Genomic DNA, 14,790 nt, shown 5'->3' with positions numbered 1-14,790 from the left:
CAAAGTCCCTAGAAATTAAAGTGCAGAAGTAATGTTAAAGTCACCAACACTATGTAGTCAACTTGTTAACTTTTTACTGTATTTTCTGCCCATGTTACTATACATCCTAGTATCTTCTTTAAGTATCATGTATTATATTTTAACTTTGACAGCGGTATAAACTTAATACTTATTTCCAAAGGCGGAAACTGAAAAGTGTCTTGTATTACAATTTATGCGGTATTGATGCAGATATTGAATTCATCTGTGATGGTGAGAGTTACATCATTTAACCCATGCTCTTAATTCAGTTATAATATAATTACTGAATCCACAATTATATATGTATATATTATGTTTTTTTTTCGTTTTTTAATTTCCTGCAGTACACAGGGTATTTTTACTCCTAAGGTACATCGGATTTAACATACCACACCTTTATATAAAGAGATTTTAGAAATATTGTGTAAATTATTTTTTTTTAAAACCTTCATTATTTTTATTCTCTAAATTCACTCATTGGCAGATAGCACTTTCATTATGTTGGCGGCACATTGTATCATTGCATTTTTATTTTAAGTTGGCACCAATCCCGTTAAAATTAGCGGAGAAATCCTTTTGATTTAGACATAATAACAGGGATTTTTAATAACTACATTTTCTGATTCTTTATATTAATTTATTTTCAAATAATATTTGAAAAAAAACTAGGTAATTAATTTTGTTTATGATTATCTTTCTAAAACTCTTATTTTATGAAGTCGAGAAGATTTACAAGATACTTAATTTATTAAAATGATTATTCTTAATTAACATATGTTATTTAATTTTTTTTATTGCCAAATAATCTGAACTTAAAACAACACTGCCATCACATTATGACTTTAATGATTTCTGCTTTTACAATGAATATCATTTAATATAGTTTATTTATGTATGTGTCATTATAACTCAATACCATTTTTTATATATTTTGTAATTATATAACTTTTGCTACTATTTACATGCAGTATTTCAGTTTTTTGCAGAGTAGTATAAGATTAAGATGTATTCCAAATAATATAGTTATTTTATGTAAGTATCGCTGTAAGGCTATGAAGGCTGCTATGTAAGTGATGATGTGTTTTAGATACAAGTTCATAATTATTCAAGTACTTTATTTTTATGGAAAATTATGAACAATTTCCTCGTAATAGAGAAACATGTTGCTTTTTACATTTTTAAAATTCTTAATGTAGCCATCATTTACAAAACCTGCCTCATTGAAAATTTATGTTTAACTAAGTATTGTTAGGAAAAAGTTATACGTAGATTTAATTATTTTGATCATAAAATGTTACTTACATAAGACAATTTTAATATACATTATATTAACTGATAGAATAATTATATTACTATACTTATTTGTTTTTCTCAATAAAATAAAGCATTATTTTTACTCTTTTAATTCTAATTTCTACCAATGAACGTAATTATAAAAATAATTAATTAAAATCTCTTTATTAAATGAACAAAGTTACCTTCGAATAACTGTTGGTAAAATACTATAATAATTTCAACTTTTTCTTCTAAAGTTGTGAAGGGTGATTTATACAAAGGCTTACCTTTGTCTTGCAATCTTATGGTATTTTCTTCATGAGATGTTGAAATAAATTTCCTCTTCTAGTTTTTCTTTTGTTTGTAAATTGATTAGCATTTTTAACCATTGCTGTTTATGAATATGTATAAAAAAATACTGAGTTTAAGTTATAACGAATATCCTATGTGTTTTAAGGATCTGATAGAAATAAGTTGTGGAACCTGTGATGGCATGATAAAATAGTATTGTGAACGTTTTTTGATTATTTTTCAATATCTTAATATATTTTATAATTTAATAAAAGCAACACTTAAATTCTTTTAAAAACAAATTCAGTTTAAATGAATTCTTAATTACGACAATAATTTTTTTAAATTAATTTATGAACTGTTGTATTTTATTTTAAAATACTCTCGCACAATTCAAATAATATATTTAGTACACTTCTAAACCCATATATTGCAACTAGTAAATATTATTGTTTCATCCGCAAATTTTGAAAATACACACAGTGAATGAGCAGACGGCACATTACATAACCATAAGATTGTGTTATTTATTGTTTAGGCATTCATTTTGTGGTAAGACATGATTAAATTATAAATAAATACTTGTTTTTTACCACTTGAGTACTGTATTGTTATGACTAGTTTCGGAAACTACAAATGTTTCCATCTACGGTTTATATTCAAACCCAAAAATCTGCACCCTCTGAAACTAGTTGTTACAATGTAATACGCAAATTAAATACTTTAATATGCGGAATATTATATCAACTGGTGTACCTGGATATTTGAAAATACATTTTTGACACCTGTTGTCTTGTTTTGGACTTTTTTTGTTCTTTTGAATATTAATTGGTCAAATAAAGATGTGGAAGTGTACGTAGTTTATTTTATAATGTCTTGTGTTGTCATTTTCTTGCAATGGAAGTCTATGAAGAAATTAATGTCAACGAATAATATAAACTTAAATAATTTTATTGATTTTTTTCTATTTTCTTACATTAAACAATTTTTAAATTATTTATTATTTATTAGTTTTTTTTAATGAAACATCACTGATTCAACATTATGTAAAAAATAAAATGAAGCATTTTTTATCCTTATTGTATTTCAAAAGTATTAATCATAGTGTTTTAAAGAGGTCTAAAGTATAAATGAATGTAAATATTGATTGATAAACATAAAACCTTTAAAAAAGTGGTTGGACTTTATTGATTGCATGGTTTCTTCTATTATGAACAGGTTTTTAAATTGTGTGAGAAACGGGTATGAAATGTTAAAAGATCATTTTTTACTTCTGATTAATCAGTAGGTCTATAGTTTAATTATTTTTATTTTACTTGTTTATATATGTTTTTTATGTCTCCTCTTTATGAAATATTTTGCCAAACAACAGAATATGGCATCAATTTATTATTTATTTTAAATTAATCAAATCAGAACTAAATGATATATTTACTTCGAAGTAACACTGCACACTCTTTGTAAAATAATCATAATGCCATTTTACTGTAGGTACCTCTACCACATATTTTTATAGCCAAATTCCATGACATAAATAATAATTTATATTCAATGACATTTTGAGTAAAGTTATATACATGTTGTTCAAAACATAAAACACAATAGAATTATTGTGCTTTAGATATATGTACGTAGGTTTTTATTATAATTATAATTAAATCATTTTATAAATACGACATTAAAATTTTGATGAAATTGTATCAAAATATTTATATAATGATACTTTACTCTGTATTTCTAAATAAACATACAAGATTATCCCAAATATTGATCTAATTTGTCATATTAATTTATTTTGTCATTGACATAACTTATTACCACACCCATTGGTCAACCCTGTCTACACTTTTTCAAAGAGTGATTTAGTGTGCTTAGAAGACGAAGAAAAAACAAACCGCAGTTTACAGTCGGGTGGGGTACACATAATTAAACAATGGGTGTTGTACTGTGGAGGGTAATGGGTTAATCCGTAAAGTGTCTAACTCCATCCTATTTAATGTTAGAAAAGAGAATAAAAAGATTATTTATCTTTTGATAATCAAATATAATTTATCTGTCCCAAAAATAACATTTAATCAAATTATTAATACAAAAATAATTCAAAATGGATTTATAAATAATGCACATTGTTTAAATTGCAACGTTTTTACTCTCTCTTTCAAAGTTATTACAGATGGAATCAAACACTTTATATATGCCAATTATATGTCATTTCAAATGAGAAAAAAATTAAAAATTGATTGTTATAAATCATTATGGGCCATGATTTATGACAAATCTTTTTACAACATTTTGAGTGTGTCAAAATACTTGTTCACAAATGTATATTATCTCCAATTATAGGAGTTAAATAATATAGCAAATCTTTTTATTAAATCTTAAAAAAAAACTATTCACAAATTCTTACAAGTTTTTTACTAATTATTAAATGCTATATTACCTAAGCAAATCAAACATCAGATTATGAATATTACAATAACTTCCTTAATTAAATCCATGTAGAGTGGTTTTACCAATATTTTTCTGTATTATATTAAATAGTATGTTTTGCCAGTTTAATATTAAATGAGATACTGTTTTATTTTTAACATACAAATATATTATTTTAATTTCTCTGGTTAAAACCGTAATTAATGTTTATACATATATTTTATAATGTATATAAATTTCACAATAATAAACTACTGCATTGCAAGCATGAAAATGATTTTTATTTATCTCCTAAGAGCAGAATAAAGATGGAAAAACCAGGGTGACTTCTTTCTAGAAGGTTATACCTGCGGTCATATAAAATATTAATAAAAGTTAGGTAAACTGAAATTGTGTCAGGACAGACGCGTATGCCGTACTGTCATCTTTAACTTTCCCAGAATAAAATGCAGAACTCAAATATTTATTATATTGAGCACTGATACAGTGTTGAAACAAGCAAAGCAGCGTTGAACTCAAAAGTCAAAATATATTTTTAGCAACATTCTATATTATTTTTGGGTCATTCATAAATAACTAGATATAAATGATATGTTCAATAAATTGATTGACTGGTCATATTGATTTAGTGACCAGATCCCAATTTTTAGGAGATTTCATTAACTTTTATTGAACCGTTCTTTGGCTCACTGATTCAGACTCATTAATATAATTGACTAATTGATTCAGATTTCAGAAATTGCTGAGTAGAGAGCAAAAATGTTTCGACTGAAAAAAAGATAATTTTTTTTCGGCTCAAATAGATAAGATTAGAAAGTTTAAGAAAAAACGGTGATAAAATGAATTAAAGTTATTGGAAGAACGGGTCTTTTTTTTCAAAATAAATATTGTTGATTCCAATACCATCTATCGATCTCTTTAAATAATAATTTATGTTTTAAAAACAAAAAAATTTAAAAAGTTTGCCATTTATGAAAAAAAAGAAAAAGAAAATACGTGTGGCGAATGTGGGAGGGAAAACAGAACGAGGACGACTGAAAAAGACTTGGCACGATCAGATCAATCAGAACCTTAAATCTGGCGGTGTCAAAAGTCTGCGTAATCGGAGGGCATGGATGACTAGATGTATGGATGTGAAGGAGGCGAAGAGTGTATGTCAGGATAGAAGAGTATGGCGTTCCTTCCTTTCCAAAACAGCGTGATGGTAGTAGTAGTAGTAGTAGTCTTTTATGAAGATTTTCAAGCAAGTAGGTAGGTACCAAGTAATAAATTACATAAGTAAGAACTCCGACTAAGATATTTTCTATGTGTCTATGGTAGAGTATTTTTGTTGATGGTATTTAAAACGTTTCGTTTTGACGTTTCGATTTTTTGAGTGTCGAAATTCGAATTTCTAGTTGACAATGAAGTAAAATTCTTTATTTTTGTATCTATTAAAAAACCCATAACTTAAATACAATAAAAATATTTTAATTAAATACGAAAGGAAAATATGGAATGGCTTAAAGATGAAAGACATTCTTCGGAGCACATAAGTCCCGCAAAATTTTTAGAAAGTTTCTCGAATTCGGGCATTTTTCCTGATCGTGCATATAGCAAAGAAACTCGTGAAAATGAAATTAAGGAATTGATGGGCTTTGACATTACGGATGAAGAATTTAAAGATGTTGCGGAGCGTTGCCGGTTAGAAAATATAATATTTGTTTAGAATTATTTACTAATTTCTTTAATTTTATAGGTATACAACAAACGCGCAAACGAGTCCTTGACATGAATGAGATCAAAATCTAAAATTTTCAAACTGCAATATAAGAGTTTTGGAAGCAAGTGTATGAATCTTCCAGGGATTCATAACCTAAATATTAAATATGAAAACAAATGAATTTAAGAAATCAAATTATGCATCGTATTTAAATATTGCGATGACGTCTTACATTTATTCCGTATATTTAATTCATTTATAAAGATACTACATTATTACTGTATGTTGTACATTAAATAAATAGGTGTATTAAATATATTGTACACTCAGACCTTGCTTTGCGTCGTTTCACTATGCGTTTTTTTCAAAGTTACATTGTTAGTGAATTAAGACGCATTTTCGCTACACGTTGTTGTTTTTTCAAATTGCGTTGTTTTTTGTTATTATTATTCAGAGAATCATTTTAAAATTTCCTAAAAGGTAATTTCCCGTTATTGTCCCGAAGTTGACATAAATGAATTGTTAGCTTCTCATAACCAAGAAATGTCTAACGAGGATTGATGCAACTGCATTTGAAAATCACTTACGAAAAAGACAGCTCGCTAGATATAAGTAAGCGTCAAAATTTAACTTCACAGCTAATTTCTAAAGCAATGAATCTAATTGACGAAGCAATGGAGATTTTTTCCAAAAATCGATTCTGATGGCGAAAGAAGTGCAAAAGTTTCTCGTGCGGTAGCAAATGATATTATTGTTACAAGGAACTTTACCTCAACTTAAAAAAACAAGCTGTTCAGCAAACTTTGGAGTAATTTAAAAAAAAAAGATATTCCAATGGCCGCAAGCTCGTCTTCAGAATCTGAACACATAATTTTATAATTTGCTAATTTTTTTGTATGTATTTTTCATTTTTGATTGAATATCTAGTCTTTTTTTAAATTAATTAATAAAGTTTATAAAATAAAACAACTTTGTTTTAACCACTCAACTCGCTCAAACTCGAGTTGACATATTCGCTACGCAATGCACAATAAAAACAACATTTAGAAGTTTTTAAAATCATATTTTCATATGGTGTACGAAGTGCGTGGAAGTTTTTGGTAAGGGAAGGGTATTATGAGTAACTATGAGTATTTCAATGTTTTAGAATTTAGTACATAAACCCTGATGATGACAAGGTTCTTGTAAATAAAAAGTGGTTGAAATGTGCCACAGTATCTGCGAAAAATATTATAAATAATAATAATTCATAAAGTTTTACTTTTGTTTTGTTATGTAAATACTCTTCTTTTTTTTACATTCAAGGACTGAATGAAAAATACGGTTACCTATCTTTGATGTTGATATGATTTCCAATGGAAAATAGCAAGTGATATTTTGGAACGTATGTACCATGCAAAGTGAGGCCTTAGTGTATATTGTTTATTAGCTAAGTCTGTCCAAACCAGATATGATCTCGGGCCGATCCAAACGATTAAATAAATTGAAGGGCTAATTTGACATTTTTATTATATAATAAATTTATTAGAATGAATATTTATTTAGTTTATTTGGGATGCCATTAAAATAACATAATAGTCTACAAAATTAATTTTGACAAAGGAAAATTTTCGTATTCGCCATAGATCAACAACACATTGTGGGCCGCATGAGTATAAGCTGCGTGCGGAGCTTGGGACATCACTATTTTAGACAATTAAAAACGAATCGCGTCAAGGCGGTTCTAGAGAAACAAGCTGAGATTTCCTGTACTATATTTTTTTTAAATTCCAGATCGACATTGCTGTCCGGCACTATAGTTGATTTTACAAAATTGAATTCCTCAAACTCCCAACTCACCTCGTATACAAAAAATCATTTTAAATCCATAAAAATAACTGAGGAATCATTAAAGTTCCGATGTGTCCAGGTTGCGAAAAACCTTCACGAAGGGAAACATTTTCCCTTTTCAACGTGGCTGAGATACAGAAGCGAAAAATGGCCTTCACTCAAAGTAAGTATTTTTATTTTTAATCCTTTCTGCTTCGACTTTAGTTAGGACTGTGTCCTGTTGTTCTCGGAGCCTGCTCCTGGGAGGTTATCCAGCTATCCCTCCATCGTTTGGGTGGTCTTCTTGGGTGTCTGCTACCTACTATGCACTCGTTTGCTGCTATCCTCACCACCCAGTCCAAAGTCAATCTTCTCACATGATCTCTCCAAAAGTGTCTTCTTGCTCTTCCTTATCATACATCTTCTACTTGAACTTTGATGTGTTACTTGAGCCCAGTACAAAAACAATATTTAGATTGTGGTATCGATCGAAGTATCGTGACAATAAGTGTCACCTATCAGGGAAACAATGAATCATGTCGATACGTTCATTATTGTAGACCAAATACAGATTTAATTTTTTTTTTGTACTGGGGTCAAGTAACACATCAAAGTTCAAGTCGCCCCGTTCTACGGTACAGATTTTCCTTATTTCTGAGTTTCTTACTCTTTCGCCAAGTGTTACGCCTGCATTTAGTCTTCATCTCAGTGGTTCTAAGAAGGCGTTTTGTTCTGGTCGTATCAGATCTTGTTTCTATGCCGTAAGTCATGATCGGTCTTACGCTGGTCTTATAGATCCTTACCTTACTCTCTTTCAGGATGTCTTTGTTTCTCCATACAGCATTTTTCAAGCACTCAGCCAATAGCGGTCTTGTTTGCTTACTCTCTTACTTCGTCAAAGAGGTTATTGCTGCTGGACGCTTCGACCCACAAATATTTGAATCGCTTCTGTCTATGGTTTCTCATTGTTGTTTTTACCGATTATTGTTACTATTCAAGACATTTTGAGTGCTTCACAGATACATAAGTTTTGATTGTAAATTACGATAACCACGATCTGGTAAAATTACTTTGGGATCAGGTATCGGGTCGCGACCCGCAAATCGAGAAATGCTGTGCAATAGGATACAAATGTTTTTTATTTTTCAATACTTGTATTCTTTTTATTTAGATTTTATGGTCATAATGTTTTTCTAGGTTACTACGCAGTGAATCAATGGTCAATATTTTACAACCTTAATTTTGCCAACACAGATAATAATTGACGCTGAGTACCGAAGACGCTAAGACTTAATTTGTCTAAACAGTTGAAAAGAATAATAGATTAAAAACCCAAAAAATGCTTTTATAGTTAAATTGTTTTTTAAATTTTTATTTTATTAATTACTTCCCAATCTAGCCCGAGTATAACTCAGGCAAGGAGTTTGCATTGTAACAGTGGTATGCACAGATAATTAATTAGGGTAGGCAGTATAGGTAGGTAGTAAAGTAAGCTAGTACTACTTACTAGAGTAATCAGTAGAGGTAAGGTAGTAAGGTAAGCTAGGTACTACTTAGTAAGTTAGGGTAGGTACTGGTTGCGTTTTTATATGTCACGTGGGTAAGTTAGGATAGGCACTGCTTTTCTGCCTGTATGGAATGCACGCCCCTGCATTGTAATGATAAGCCTGAGGGCGCTTGTCCACTACCCGGAATTTTACCGTCTGGCAGTCCGGTTTTGAAAAATGAAAGCGACTACAACAGTTTAGCGTGATTGAATTTACGCGCAACGTGTTCACGCACCGACCAAGAGCTCTAATCTGAAGAAAGATGGACAAAAGCACAAGCCAATCATTGTTTTAAAACGCTAACTGACGTGCCGGACGGTAAAATTCTGTGTAATTCCGTGTAGTGGACAAACGCCCTGACTGTTGCTCGGGAAAATTGTATTCCGACATGATTTGTTTTGCCTGAGCCAAATATATTTATGTATTTGTTTTTATTGTCTAACCGGAGCGGTATTCGGACAATCTTGTTTCGACTTGATGGTGACGATTTCTTGCACTGGCGAATTTCCTCACCAAAATTTGACTGTTAAGTGGCTAAATGAAGATGAAGGTCAATTTTATTCAAATCCATACTTAAACTGCAAAAATGTCATCCCAATGTATCATATATATGAGGACAGGAGTAGTAAAAATGAAGGATAGTCTAAAAAATTATGATTGAAATGAAATCTATCAACATAATATGTAATAATAAATGGATTATTTCAGGTTGAACCAAAGGAGCCTCCTAACTTGGTACCTGGAAAGGAAGTTGTTATCCAAATAAGAGTATATTATCCTTTCCTTTTTGATGTAAGTATTAAAATTCACTTTTTAACTTATCACACTATGGACGGGAAAGGTATTTTTACCCGTTCGGTCGATTGATGCTTAAGGAAGGGAAGGGTAATTTTACCTTCTGCGCCAGCCTCATTTCAAAGTAAAAAAAGAAGGAATTACATATTTTATGTTTTTATATGAATATTACGTACCAATATCTTTGTCAAGGTCTTTACTATATGTACATAATTATCAAATCCCGTCCCCGGCGGTCCGCAGGGGTAAAAAGCACCCGTTCTAAGTGTGTTAACTCACTTTTTTTTAAGTCGGCCATTTGATATAAATGAGTGAATGTGGAAGTTTGACTGTATGAACATCGTTGTCTATCATGATTGTACATTTTATTCTTTACTTATTTATTTTTTTACAAAACTGTTAAAAATATTAGTTTATAACCACTCACCGAGATTTTTATGTCTACCGGTTTCGAGACGTACCCGTCTCTTCGTCAGGACAATCACTACCACAGCATGCAAACAATATTACCCTTCACTACCATAGCACTATTTACACACTTAAAACTACACAAAATGTTTTACAACGTGTAAATAGTGCTATGGTAGTGAAGAGTAGTATTGTTTGCATGCTGCGGTAGTGATTGTCCTGACAAAGAGACGGATACGTCTCGAAACCGGTAGACAAAAAAATCTCGGTGAGTGGTTATAAACTAATATTTTTAACAGTTTTGAAAAAAAAAAGTTAAAATGACTAACCGCAAAGTAAATGCTTTAAATATTAATAATATTGAGAATATTTTATTCTTTGTTTCAGATTAGTAGCAAGTCCCCACACAAGCCAAAATTTTTCCACGATTTAGTTGTTCTAGGCAGTGATACTTTAGACATTTTGAGGGATAAGATTTTATGCTCAAACGATCTTGTCTCTAATACTGATCTGAGTGAAGATCCCGAGTCAGATGCCAGAATTAATACCAAGGTATCTAAACGAATTCCCTCATTTATTCCTAATTTATTTATCCAATATTACCGAGGACTGGTACCCGAAACGGAGGGCTAATCACCTTTCCTTCACGTGTTAACGATCAAGAAAACTTATATGATGATAACTTACATGGTGATAATTTATATGATGCAGTCGCTATTCACCCATTGGGTGCGGATGAGGGTTTGAAAATTTAAAATACAATACATATAAAATAATACTGCCAGTGACAAATATTTTTTTAGCAGATTTTTAACTGATATATTTAGATAAACTTTTGTTGTCAGAACGTGACATTTATATAAAAATGCAATTTAAAACAATTTTAATTACCCCTGATTGGTATTAAATTGATACAATGTTAATTTGATATTTTACTATACGAATCAAAGGTCCTGCGCTTCACATGCTTTTCCAGGGTAGTATTGAATATTAGACTGAAAAAAAAACACTAGAGGAAATCGTACCTCCAGCATGGTAGCCAAACGCGCTAACCCACACTATAAAGGCGGACAATGTAGATATACTTTTTTTTAATGGTGTAAATATTTACTAAATTTTAAAGTGTATATTTTTACACATTTTATGATGTTTGACATTTGTTTTAAAGCGCAAGATCACAAATTTATTTCACGATAAAAAAAAAACAATGTGATTTTATATATATTTTCATATCTCCTAGTAACACAAGTTTATTATTTACAACATTTTGATACAAAATGTACATACATACAAAATGTTGTAAATAAATTAACTAGTGAAATTATAAGCTAAAATAATAAAAATGAAAATGATATTTTCTGGCGTTTCTCATGTATGTGATTATAATCCAGGATACAAATAAAACCTCACATACTGATAAAAGAGTTTCTGCTTAGTAAAAAACCTTATTTTCATCTCACCAGTAGATGTCTCTAGTGAAGTTCTAGTGATTCAAGAACAACGTTTCGAAATTGGTTCATATGTGTATACAAATAGAACTTCCAAAAATTTGAATAGTGTGGCTGTCAATAATGGTCAGAATTGGTGAATGTTACACGTGTGTAAAGCGATCACTTAAACCAGCCTATGACGGTCGTCAGCCCCGTAAATGCCCAGACTTCCATATTCTTCTTCATCTTTGATGAGATGTCAAAAAATAATATGAAGTTTATTATTTTCTAGGTACATTAGCATTTATATTAAAAATTGTCACTTTTTTTTCTTACTTTGATTCTTTTTCCAGGAACACTTAAAATCGGGATTTTTATTCATCAATAATACATTCTACAATGACTTTCGGGACCCCACTAATATTGACTACAGCGAGTGCATAATGGAATGGGCTAAAGCCCATAATATTGGTGAATTCAAAACAGCCGTAATGGAAAATACTACCTTCATGGAAATAAATATTAAGCTGGGATTGGTGCAGGTATGATTTTATGCGTATATTTTTTCACTCACTTACCCTTTGACTGATTAGTTTTAACCCTTCCCTTATGATGCTAAAAACTTCCGCGCGTTCCCGTGATATGTATTTTGTACAACATATGAAAATGTGATTTAAAAACGGGAAAAATGTGAAAATACATATTCCTAAATGTTGCTTTTATTGACCATAGTTGAAGTTGAAAAGTTTAATTTTTTTAATATTAGCTCCGATAAGTACCTAAAAAATAAAAATAAAATACATTGTAAGTATTCTCAGTATTATTAATATTTAAAGCATTTACTTTGTGGTTAGTCATTTTTACTTATTTATTTTTTTACAAAATGTTAATAATATTAGTATATAACCACTCACCGAGATTTTTATGTCTACCGGTTTCGAGACGTATCCGTCTCTTCGTCAGGACAATCACTATTACAGCATGCAAACAATACCACCCTTCACCACCATAGCACCATTTACACACTTAAAACTACACAAAATGTTTAAAACATGCGATTTTTGGTCGACCCGCAGACCAACATGCACTACAGTTTTCACCACAGACATGCGTTACGTAACGAAGTGACGGATACGTCTCGAAACCGGTAGACATAAAAATCTCGGTGAGTGGTTGTATACAAATATTATTAACATTTTTGTAAAAAAATAAACATTGTAGGTATTCACCAAGTTTTGTGCGCAACTAAAATGAGATGGTCCAAAACATTGTGAAGCTGCGTGCGCGTGTACTTATCATATCATATGTATCAGGTACGGCCAATCCACAAAGACCTATTTTTTTGTTGCCTGTATGTGATACGGGCAAAGGGTTAACCGTTTAAATAGAAACCGTAAACGGGAGTTTTAATCGGCCAATGTCAATGTTTAATCTTTAATGTGGCCCGGCAGCCAAAAAATATACCCACCCCTGATTTAGACAGAATATTATTATACAGAATTAAACACAAAATGATCATAATCTGACCTACCTGCCCTGAAAATTGATGGTTTGAATTGGTAATGTGAGCACTGCAGTGATCAAGTAAACTTATGTTTTAGTTTTAGTTAGCTTTGGTGAGAATAAAAGTCATGTTTTCACCCCACACTTAGTGATGCAGACTCCAAGTCAGAGTTTCTAGGTTTAAGAAGGGAATAATTTATTTTTTTCATAATGTTTTTCTTAGGTTTAGAAAAAGAGTTTCACATTAATTGAAATGTTTATATTATTTTTTGACATCTCATCAAAGATGAAGAAGAATATGGAAGTCTGGGCATTTACGGGGCTTACGACCGTCATAGGCTGGTTTAAGTGATCACTTTACACACGTGTAACATTCACCAATTCTACCCATTATTGACAACCACACTACTCAAATTCTTGGAAGTTCTATATATATGAACCAATTTAGAAACCTTGTTCATGAATCACTAGTACTTCACTAGAGACATCTATTGGTGAGATGTAAAATGTTGAAATGTTTATATGTATACATAATAGGAATACAAATATTGTTATTTTTTTTACAGGTTTACCAACATTTAGGAGACTGCGAACATTTATTTACTTTTTCCGACATACAGATCCTTCAGCCGTCCGATATCTGTGTCAGCTCCAGTTATCCTCTGTATACAGCTGTGGCCATGAAGAAAGCGCGGTATTGCATGATGTGTGGAACATACCTGGCCAAGTGGAGGTTGGAAGAGAGTGACAGAGTCCCATTTGATCCGGCTTTCTTCTGCGATCAATGTTTCTACAGCTACAATTATGTCGACGGGAAAAAAGTGGGCAATTTTAAGGCTTACCTGTATTATGACTCCATTGTGGCATCGTAAATAGAACTATATTAAAAGGGTTTGAGGATTTCTATGACAAGCATTAAAAAAAATAGATTAAGTATATAAAAATATTTTCCATATTATTTTTCGACATCTCAACATAGATGAAGAAGAATATGGAAGTCTGGGCATTTACGGGGCTTACGACCGTTATAGACTAGTTTAAGTGATCACTTTACACATTCACCAATTCTAACCATGATTCTACAACCACACTACTCAATTTCTTGGAAGTTCTATAAATATATATATATATATATATATATATATATATATATATATATATATATATATATATATATATATGATCCAATTTTTTAAACATTGTACAAGAATCACTAGAATTTTCACTAGTGACATCTATTGGTGAGACGAAGAAGCTTTTTTATAAATGGAGTTAATCCAGATTTGTGAACAAGTATTTGGACACATTAAAAATGTTTTTAAGGAATTATATTCATTCAAATCTTCCAAACCCTTTGACAGGCGTCGTGGCGTAGTTGGGTAGACGCTCGACTGTGAAACTGGCGTCGCGGGTTCGATTCCCGCCAATTGCAAAATGAATTCAAAAAAAGATTTATTTTCAATTGGTCTGGGTGTTTGTGTTGTATTTTTCATATTCACCTTCCCTATCCTTACTGTTTTACCTGCAGACAAGCATCTAAAATAGACGCTTTGCGGGTTATTCCTTTAAAAAAAAAGTG

The 14,790-nt window shown here is 30.8% G+C and overlaps 1 protein-coding gene across 1 annotated transcript; it reads left to right on the top strand.

Annotated features, from left to right (window-relative positions):
* Positions 1–5,356: 5,356 nt before the first annotated feature.
* Positions 5,357–14,214, top strand: Pbp49 (proximal sequence element A Pbp49). Its single transcript, XM_088271881.1, has 6 exons — positions 5,357–5,700; positions 7,493–7,712; positions 9,784–9,867; positions 10,666–10,830; positions 12,062–12,250; positions 13,778–14,214. Exons 1-6 carry the CDS (start codon positions 5,510–5,512, stop codon positions 14,081–14,083), a joined length of 1,155 nt encoding a protein of 384 aa, XP_088128007.1. The 5' UTR covers positions 5,357–5,509; the 3' UTR covers positions 14,084–14,214.
* Positions 14,215–14,790: the final 576 nt, after the last annotated feature.

The sequence above is a fragment of the Brachycentrus maculatus genome, unplaced genomic scaffold, assembly GCF_059751285.1.
Source record: "Brachycentrus maculatus isolate JH-2025_06_01 unplaced genomic scaffold, ASM5975128v1 h1tg000469l, whole genome shotgun sequence".
NCBI lineage: Eukaryota > Metazoa > Arthropoda > Insecta > Trichoptera > Brachycentridae > Brachycentrus > Brachycentrus maculatus.
Note: the sequence above shows the minus strand (reverse complement) of the source record. Positions and strands in the feature narration are given on the sequence as shown.

Bases quoted from the DNA above. Each gene is read 5' to 3' on its own strand.
- Pbp49 (XM_088271881.1), top strand. From the start codon at position 5,510: ATGGAATGGCTTAAAGATGAAAGACATTCTTCGGAGCACATAAGTCCC. The intron at 5,701-7,492 runs GTTAGAAAATAT...TTTAAATTCCAG, and splicing joins GATGTTGCGGAGCGTTGCCG to ATCGACATTGCTGTCCGGCA. The intron at 10,831-12,061 runs GTATCTAAACGA...TTCTTTTTCCAG, and splicing joins ATGCCAGAATTAATACCAAG to GAACACTTAAAATCGGGATT.